The sequence below is a fragment of the Bidens hawaiensis genome, unplaced genomic scaffold (assembly GCF_021521415.1).
Source record: "Bidens hawaiensis isolate Kalapana, Puna unplaced genomic scaffold, B.hawaiensis_p1.1 tig00000905_1, whole genome shotgun sequence".
Lineage (NCBI taxonomy): Eukaryota > Viridiplantae > Streptophyta > Magnoliopsida > Asterales > Asteraceae > Bidens > Bidens hawaiensis.
In genome coordinates this window covers 1,575,902-1,585,943 of record NW_027491053.1, presented here as the reverse complement: position 1 = coordinate 1,585,943, position 10,042 = coordinate 1,575,902, and the positions used below count along the sequence as shown (strand labels likewise).

Genomic DNA, 10,042 nt, shown 5'->3' with positions numbered 1-10,042 from the left:
CCTTCGATAGGGATACGAATAATCTTCTCGAAACATAGAATTTCGGCACGGTGTAGAGAGAGCCAATCCATGCCAATGATGACGTCGAAGCTACCCATTTGCATCGGAATGAGATCAATCGAGAACTTTTGCTTATTAAGGGTGAGAGTGCAATTACGGACGACGGAGTCAATAAAGATCGAACTACCGTTAGCTATCTCTACCGTGAAGGGTTTAGACAATTTACTACGGGGCACATCAAGTATGTACTCAAAATCAAAGGAAATGAAACTCCTATCGGCCCCCGAATCAAAAATACCGATGCATGATGCTTTTTAACTAGAAACGTACCGTTCACCACATAGTTCGAGTTTCGGGCTTGGTGTGCATTGATGGTGAAGGCTCGCCCTTGAGTTCCTTGAGGTGCTTGGGATTGGGAAGTTGAAGCTTGAGGGGTTGGAGCTTGGTAAGCTTGCATGAGCATGGGTTGAGCTTGAGGGTTTTGAGGAGGCATGAGTTGGGGTAATTGGGGTTGGTAAGTTTGAACTTCGTAGGCTTGAGAGGTGTAGTAGGGTTGTGGGGCAACATAAGCTTGATGGGCTTGAGCGAGTCGAGGACACGCGTTGCGGAGGTGGTTCGGATCACCGCAGTTATAGCAAGCCCTAACGGTGTTAATGATTGGAGCACGAGGGATGGCTTGGTTGGGTTGGTTTGACGGTGCGAACCGCGGTGGAGCGGCTTGCACTCGGGGTGCTTCTCGGCAGTATTGGGTGAGGTGGCCAAATCGGTAGCAATTGATGCACACTCGGCAAGTGGATTGGGCCGGATGGTGACGTTGGTAAGTGTTGCAATACGGGTGTGGGCCGGTGTATGGTTTCTGGTTTGGAGGGGCTTGTTAGGCTTGTGGTTGGGCTATGACATAGTTTTGGGAATTGGGCTTTCGTTTGTTATTGCGGTAATCAGATGAGTTGTGGTTGTGGTTGTGTTTGGAGGATTCAGGCTTTGAGGATTCGGGCCTTGAGGATTCAGGCTTGGACACTTTAGTGGGTTCGGATGCGGGCTTATCATTGGGCTTCTTGGAGCCTTTCCGCGTCAAGGTCCCAGCCTTAACGTGGTTTTCGGTGAGGGTACCGGCTAGAGCAATGGCATCACGAAGTTCTTTCGGGTCACGACTAAGGACGGAATCTTGGATTTGCATCGGCAAACCCGAGATGTACTTATCAATGGCACGCTCCAAAGGAGTAACCATATGCGGGATAAGGACGCTCAATTCATGGAATCGGTTGTTGTAAGCGGTATTATCACCTCCCTCTTGCTTCAAATTCCAGAATTCTTCTTCCAACTTCCAGAGTTCATATTTTGGGCAGAATTGGTCTAACATGAGCTTCTTGAGGTCATCCCATGGCAAGGCCATGGCAACCTCACCCCCCAGGTCTCTCTTTTTGCTAGTCCACCAAGTAAGGGCACTAGATTTGAAAACACTTGATGCATACGCGGTCTTCTTGTCATCCGGACATGCAGAGTGAAGGAACACGCTTTCCATGTGCTCGAACCATTGAAGAAGGGTGGTAGCACCCTCAGTCCCAAAGTAATCGGTTGGGTTAGCATTGGTGAATTGCTTGATAGTGAAAACATTAGGGTTTGCGGGAATAGTTGCGGCATTCACGGCTTGGAGTTGAGAGATGACCATAGGGAGGGCTTCCACAATTCCCTTCGTAATGCGAGATGACATGCGACGGCCAGAGTTGCGGTGGGTATGGTTGATGAGACGGGAAGACATACTGCAAGGATCAAATGTGTAAAATTTATGAGACTTGGGTAAATGTTGTAAATGTATGCATTTGTATAAGTTGATACTTGTGAATTCTATTTAACAACGGTCATTTATGAGACGTGATTTTATAAGTGTTGACGTAATGAGGGATAATAAATAAAATAAATACATAAGTAAATAAATAAATAGTTATAACGTAACTTAAAATTGAAACATGGGGTTTCATTTGTTGGTTAGGATTTCATGAACCACCATGGTTCCTTCCAACGAAATGAAAATATCGAAAACCAAATAAAATTGATTAAAATTGAGTTGTGAAGGGTGTTGAGATAGATGGTTGAAGTACTTCGGGAACCACCCCGTATTTGCGTACTTCACCCAACTATTCAACTAAAACACAATACGGAAAACCGAGTTTAGCCACATATCACCGTGAATTCGGTTATAAATTAAGGATGTGATTGTCACATGACCACGATTGATACAATGAGGGTAGTAGATTCATGAACGTTTTGTGTGATACGCTTTGGCCTAACAAGTTTCACACTCACACCTCACCCTCCAGGAAGGCAACCAGGTCTCACGGTTGATCGAGATGTATGCGCATTGCACTTCCTTAGACTCACAAGTCTTGGTGTCAAGGGATCGGTGTACAGGTGTGTCCCCCTTACAGTTACTACATATCCATTACACGAATCATCCTCAAGGAGAGGGGAGTTAAAAGGTGAGAATTCTTAAGGAACTTCCTGATTTAAAAATCGTCCTAAAATTTTGAAAAATAATTTTGAGGCATAGCCTCGGAATATGTGTGTGCTTTCGTGTACAATTGGATATGATAAACAATTTAAATAATTTAAGTTATGTACAAAAATTTAAACAAGTAGGGTGCGCGTATAGGAACACGTATAGGGACCCTAAGCATGCTACTAAGCCGTTACGTCTAACCACCTATCTTATAGCCTTCGGCTAGCCTTCGGATCTGATACCAATCTATCACACGCCAAACTACAGCGGAATATGCCGGGGCGCGACATAATTGTATCATAGCTCAAAAGACACTGAAATAAATTCACGTGTCAATATCTAAATTGTTAAATTCATATTATTCAAATACGCAAAAGCACAAACATTGTCTCATATAAATAAACATGACAATTAAATATAAAGAAATAAATAGTCTTTAATTAATCATGCATCCTAAGGTCCAACTACTCTTTAATCCCTTGATTCTTCATCCAATGTAGCTACCTGCGTCATGCGGGAAAATACATAGTTTGTCAACATAAAGGTGAGCAAGTAATCACGGTTTTTGAATACATATAATATAAAAATGACAATTCCTTGCGATAATATGAAATACTACAACTAGCATAACAATATCATAACAATAATATAAAAGTTGTCTTTTCACTCGAATCCAATGGATAACGAGCTACTCCGAACGGCGTATGATCATACTAATGAGGATGAGGATGAGATACCAACCACCAATACATAAATTAAACACATAGTCACATTCGCATGTATAACTAATTGAGCAATATCATAATACGCAAATAATGGAATTGTAGTGAAAATGGTTAACGCATAACGCCCCCAAAATATAAAACGGTAAAAAGGGGGATGTGAATTACTTACATTTAGTGAGTAGATTAGTGAGGATGAGACAATAATAAAAAGAAAATGAGGATGAACTCGACAAGCCTTCGAGATACGTCAACAAAAATGACCTACTTGTTAACAATATTATTAATAAACGACGAAAATCTAATAAGACATAATGATTTGAGATTTGATGGTGGTTTGCGTTTAACATATTACTAGTTTAATTGTTAACATGAATTTGGAGTCTTGTAAGCTGTAGGTTATTTTATTTGTTAAATATTTATTAACTAATTTTAGTATATCTATTATTATTATTATTATTATTGTTATAACTGTTAGTGTTAATATTATTATTTGGTAAATAATATAAGCAATATATTTTAGCAATATTTATAGTTTTTAAGTAACGAATTTTACTAATAATTAAGCAATATATAATTATAAAAAATATTCGGATGTACATAAACCATGGGAGAATTTATTCGATTCTTTAAACAAGATCGGTTTGGAAAATATAAGTGGATGAATAAATAAATAAAATCATATTTGTTTTCTAGTATTATATGTATATATATGTATGTTTATGTATATATGTTAATTATCTATACATAAATATATATAGATAAAAGTATATCATATATACTTTATAGATTGAAACCTATGATACGAAACCATGGCCAAAATAATACTCACGAGGTTTGATTTCATTAAAACAAAGTTTATCTAATATTATATTATTATTATAAGAATAAAACAAAGATTAAACAAAATAAAATAAAACTAAGAAAACCGGGTCTAGGGGGTTCGAACCCGCGCCTGGATCGGTTCCAAAGGCTTTACACAAGACGCACCAGCTTGATGGCTGGTGCTTTAGTTTGCGTTTAAAACATATAACCAGATACATCCAGTACCCTATTTCAATTCAAATCCCTAGAAACTTAATCCGTTGATATGTTTGTTGTTTGTGAATTGGGGTTAATGTTTGTAGATTAAAAACGAGTTATAAACATGTTTCAATTACCTATGGAGGTCGTGGATTGAAGGTTAACGAACATCAGGTGGGTCGCGGCTGTTTTTGGCTTCGTTGATGGTATGGACGGCTGCGTAATTAACAATTGAGTTAGGGTTTATGTTCGCGATGCTATGAGGGATGTGTGGTGTAATTTAATTGCATAATGATTGTGTTTATATAGCGTTTGAAGCCATAGGTAGCCACGGATTCAATTTTGGGTTATTAGCTGTCAATTGTGATTCGTTTTTCCAATTTTAGGGTGTCGGTTGATTCGTTTTTTGATAACAAACAATATGGTGAGATCAATTTTGATTATGTCCAAGAATTGAGGGTCAAGCAAAGGTTGCGGGGGGGGGGGGGGGGGGTATACGGTTGTCGGCGACGGGGAAGAGAGGGAAAGAGAAAGATTATAATATAATATTTGCATTCGAGTCCTTGTTTTTTGGTATTGGACACAAAATTGGATTTTTGTAAATCTAGGGTCTTTTTTGCACATTTTGGTAGTTAAGTAATAAATATATAAAGGAAATAATTAAATAAAAGAAATATTTTATTAATAACTCACCCGAACACGAACCGGGTCGGGTACAAACATAAAACGGAAAAACCGAAATATTAGAAGAATGCTACTAAGATGAGTAACCTTTTGTAAAATTATAATGTAGTGGCCAAGAACAAAACCTCAAGAGTGTTGGATGTCAAAGATAAAGATAACGAACGAGTACGATCATGATTGTGAGTTGTGACAAAGTGGATCACAAGAACCCATAGTCCCATTGTAGGTACTCTTCACAATACATGTTTTGGACCATTAAGCTAACTGATACCATTTTAAGTCCATATAATAACTTACAATATCAAATTCATGAATACAAATATACTGGTAAAGAGTTATTTAGTCAAATCATATTCCATCCTAGTGCATGGCACAATCAAACATGAGAATCATTCCCCAAACAATTTTCCAAAAAAAGAATGAGGTAGGGATTTAATTATTAATTTAATAATATCTAAAGAAAAGAATCCGGTTCGTTCCAATCTTGCAAAATCAAATGAAAATAGTAATAAAAAAGAATTTAAATATTATTTAACAGCAGCCCACAGATTGTTCGAAAATTCATTTCTGTGTGTTGATAGTTGGGGATATATTAAAAGCGTCGGCTATACTATAAATAATAATAAATTGAACCACCACCAATTGAACATCAATCAATTAATTAATTAATATGCAGAGTCTGCAACAGAAAGCTTCAGAATGGAGTGGCGTTAAGCAGGAAGACGCCTTCGCCATTGACGACGTTAATCTCTTTGACAAATTAGGGCTTCAAACCTTCATCAATCTCTCCACTGATTTCTACACTAGGTAATTTATGTATATAGCATAAACTCTTGTTGTTTTTCTTCTCAAATTGATTTGTCTGGATGAAAATTAGGGTTTATGATGATGAAGAAGAGTGGTTTCGGTCTATTTTTGCTGATTCGGAAAAGGAAGACGCCATTCAGAATCAATACGAGTTTTTTGTGCAGAGAATGGGAGGACCTCCTTTGTATTCCCAAAGAAAAGGTTATCATACATTCTTATTTAATATATATATATATATATAACATTGTACAATATGTTATATCCATGGATATTTAGGCATTGGTTATTCACACACCTACACACCCTTTAACGTGGGGTTCCATACGATCGTATAACCGATCGTAGGGTGTGTGGATAACCAAAGGGTTATTTATGTCCAGGTCACCCTGCTCTGATAGGCCGTCACCGCCCATTTCCGGTCACTCATAAGGCGGCGGAGAGGTGGTTACAGCACATGCAACAAGCATTAGATAACGCCGCCGACATTGATCATGACTCAAAAACCAGAATGCTAAATTTCTTCAGGTGGAGTAGAGCTCCTCTTATTATTTGCATTTGTTTTTCATTATTAAATATTAATTATTTATGGGTTTGTAGGCATACTGCATACTTTTTGGTGGCTGGAAATGATCTGAAAAATGAAACCCAAGGAACTCCACCTTGTAAGCATGGAGATGACAAACCAGCTGCAGTTTAATTAAACCTCTTCTTTTTGGTTCAGGTGATTAAAACAGATTTGTTACCCAAAAAGGGACATAAGATGTTGATGTACTTTTATTTAAGATACTTTTTAATGACAATTGTTCTTCATTGTTTGTGTTTTTGTTTTCTACCGGTTTGTATATTATGGGGGTTTAAACGAGTTGAACCATGTCCGCTTGGCTCGTTTTGGAGCTCTGTTATGCTCGGGCGTGGTTCCTTTATACTTTTTCAAGCTTGAACTCAACTCATCTATTATCTATTAAATGATTATATTTCTTTTATTTGTGCATATACAAGTGTTTATATTAGTAAGATACAACTTTAGACTAGCCTAGTCAAGTTCATTATGCGAAACTTGTGTCCCAGTTCATTTAATATAGGAACTCAAATTTAGGTTTGAGCTCTAGCTAAGAGCTCATCAAGGTCAACTTGTTTCGAGTTTTATGGAACCAATTCCAGGTAACTCACAACTGGATTTGATCGGATCAGAATGTTATTAAAACAAACAGAGCTTTTTGATAAGCGATTGAGCATCCATTGGGTTCTTAGGGCATTGGGAGTTGTCCCGGGACTTCCAACATTCCTTGACATATTTTCGTTCCGAAAAGTGCAAAATCATCTGTTGAAAACTGGTGTGGGAGAAAAAAAGACCCTGTATACAAGGCATTGTGAACTTTTTTCACTGGTTTTAGATTTGTTTCTCCTGGTCGTATGCTTTTACAAGCTTGTTTTCAGTGTAATACTTGTTAGCAACCTAGTAGTATAGTATGTATGACTACTTTTTGTTCTAGTTTTCTTCTTTTCTAAGTCTACACTACGCTATTTCATGTCTTTAAATTCAAGATAGAAACGTAATGGTTGGTAACTAGGATGATAAACATGTCTTCACCAATCACCATCATCCCAACCCGTGTTTATAGGTTAGTAGATTGAGCCTGACATGAGTCGAAAAAGTCATTCAAAACGAAGAAAGTTGTAATTTACTCATTTAAAAATTAATATAAGCACGGCACATTAACACTGATTTGTTTAAATTTAACTAGGTAAAACCCACCGTGTTGTCGGTCAGCGACGGGATTCGGTCGGTATTAGTTCAATTTCATCACGACACTAACAGTCAACAAAAAATTAAATCTTTAAACGCCCAAATCAATATCCACACAAGTCCAAAACACCACTAACACTCATATAACATATGATACAAAAAAAATAACATATTTAAGATGATGCTTATTCGGTTGGTAAAAGCCGGGCGTTGCAGCGACGGGTCGACGTGAATTCGATCGGTATTGGCTAGTTTCGTTACGGTAATAGAGTAAACCCAAAAGATAAATTCGTTAACACCGGTCCAAATACAAAGACTAACATAGATAAAAAAAACATCTTGAAAACATAAAAAGGTAATAGAGTAAACCCAAAAGATAAATTCATCAACACCGGCCCAGATACAAAGACTAACATAGATTAAAAAACATCTTGAAAACATAAAAAGGCAACATGAATTCGTTCGGTATTAGGTAGGTTCGTTAAAATATCAAATAGAAAGCCAAAAAATAAATTCGTCGGTAGTGTTCGTCAAATCAAATACGCAGTCTAGCTAATATTTGCACATATAATTTGCTTTAAAATAACCAAAAGAGGACCAACAAAGTTTCAGAAGAAGGATTTCGTGATAGTACCAAAAATAAAAACTGGTTACAGTGGAGATTCGAGATTGCATGTAGGGGTGAGCAAGAAACGGTTCGGAACTGCCAGAACCGAGGAACCGGAACCGAACCGGAACCGAACCGGTGCCTCAGAACCGCTACCGTGTGTTACCTTACAGTTCTCTGTATTTGCATTAAACGGTTCCCGGTTCGGTTCCAGGTAAAACCAATGGTTCTAGACATGGAACCGAAGAATCGGAATATTAAAAGCTTTTTAAATAAAATTGTCAATCCCCATTTTCTATAGTGAGATTTATTAGCCGACATCCATTCAATCATTCTTTAATTTAAAATCTTCCTTCCTTACGTATAATACATGGCATCCAAGATCAGTTTTGATTCAAGCTTTCGATGTAATGCAATATATAACAGGATCTTTCTTTAATCTATCGCTCGCCACTAACGATTTCTTTAACTTCAACGATTAGTTTTTAACCTGGATATGTTCATGTTGTAATCTAAATTAATTTTTTTTGTGAAAGAATGCATACAATTATTTAAACTTGGTTCACAATTTGCAAAATTTGCACAACCCATTTGATAAACAAACGACCGAACCGGTCTGGAACCAAGCCGGTTTACTATAATTGGTTTCGGCTACGGTTCTATTTTTCAGCTATTTTCGGTTCCGGTTCGATTCTTGTGGTTCCGAACCGTTGCACAACCTTAATTGCATGTTTGCTAGAGAAGAGTCTTAAAAATTGCAACACCACCATTAGACTAACCCAATATATTAAATAGTTTATTTAAAAGATCGACAACGGGCTTCTTAAAATTCTGTGACACCGACAAACCACTTGTGTATAATTCCTTTTATATATTAACACTTTAAAATTCTAAATTCATACATATTATTTTCTAGGTTTTGAACCAATTATATTTAAAATATAAATTTAGTTATAAAGGTTGGCATACAAAATGCGTAAATAGTTTACATTGCTGATAAATTAGCAGAGGATTAATGGGGTGAACCCATATGTAGCAAAAGGTGTTAGAAAATAAAAAATTGGAAAATGTAAAAATAAAATGAAACAAGGGCCCTTTTTGCGTTTTCTTTGGGCACAAGACATCTTTTCCCAAATCTATATTTCTTTCTTTCAATCTCAATCTCAATCTCAATCTCCGGCGTCTGTTGTCAAAACTTATTAACTCCGGTACTTGTTCGATTCACCCTTCTATTCTTTTCTTTTCTATTTCATTTAATTCGGTTAGTTACGACCTACCTAGGGTTTTTCTTCATACCTAATTCGTTCTTGCATTCGGCCTTAGCTTTAATTATATGCTTTATATTTGCGATGCTGATCTCGATCTGCTTCGTTTCTCATTCCATTTTTTTTTTTTTTTTTGAATTTTAGGGTTTTATTTTCTGTTGCTTTTGGTTATATGAAAGTTAAATAAATGCTCCTAAGAATTAGTATTTGATGGTTTCTCTTCGTTGATCAATTTTATGTGCGCGATATATGTGGCTAGCGTAGTTATCATAATGTGTTACGAAATTCAGTGCACAATCCTAAAGCATCTCATTCAGTTGCAAGTGTTTGCCGTAATATGTTATTACTTTCTTCTTAATTTTTTCAATTAGATTTTATTTCTCGTTGCGGTTGTTATGGAACTGGAATTCTATGCTTGAGTTATAACAGTTGATGCCAGTATGTTAACTTGTGCTGCTAGCCATAATCAGACTGGGATTTTGGTTTTTCTTGCAGTTTTTTAGTTTCGTTTATTCAATAAAAGCCTTAACTTGTATTGGTCATCTCGTCAAAAATACGTTTTGATTTCCACTAACTTTCAGCTGCTTATATATGTAACTCTGTTTTTAAGATAATTAATAATATGCACTCAAGCATCTACTTTATCCGGTATTGTGCTATCTTTATGTTTGCTGTTTGGTTTCATCTTTT

General features: G+C 36.7%; 1 protein-coding gene across 1 annotated transcript; it reads left to right on the top strand.

The window, feature by feature from the left end:
* The first annotated feature begins 5,578 nt into the window (after window positions 1-5,578).
* LOC143547355 (group 2 truncated hemoglobin 3-2-like) lies at window positions 5,579-6,430 on the top strand. The gene is made up of 4 exons (XM_077038803.1): window positions 5,579-5,733; window positions 5,804-5,934; window positions 6,114-6,258; window positions 6,331-6,430. Exons 1-4 carry the CDS (start codon window positions 5,597-5,599, stop codon window positions 6,428-6,430), a joined length of 513 nt encoding a protein of 170 aa, XP_076894918.1. The 5' UTR covers window positions 5,579-5,596.
* Window positions 6,431-10,042: the final 3,612 nt, after the last annotated feature.

Coding starts and splice junctions, on each gene's coding strand:
- LOC143547355 (XM_077038803.1), top strand. CDS start 5,597: ATGCAGAGTCTGCAACAGAAAGCTTCAGAATGGAGTGGCGTTAAGCAG. Junction 5,734..5,803: donor TCCACTGATTTCTACACTAG/GTAATTTATGTA, acceptor GATGAAAATTAG/GGTTTATGATGATGAAGAAG. Junction 6,259..6,330: donor AGAATGCTAAATTTCTTCAG/GTGGAGTAGAGC, acceptor ATGGGTTTGTAG/GCATACTGCATACTTTTTGG.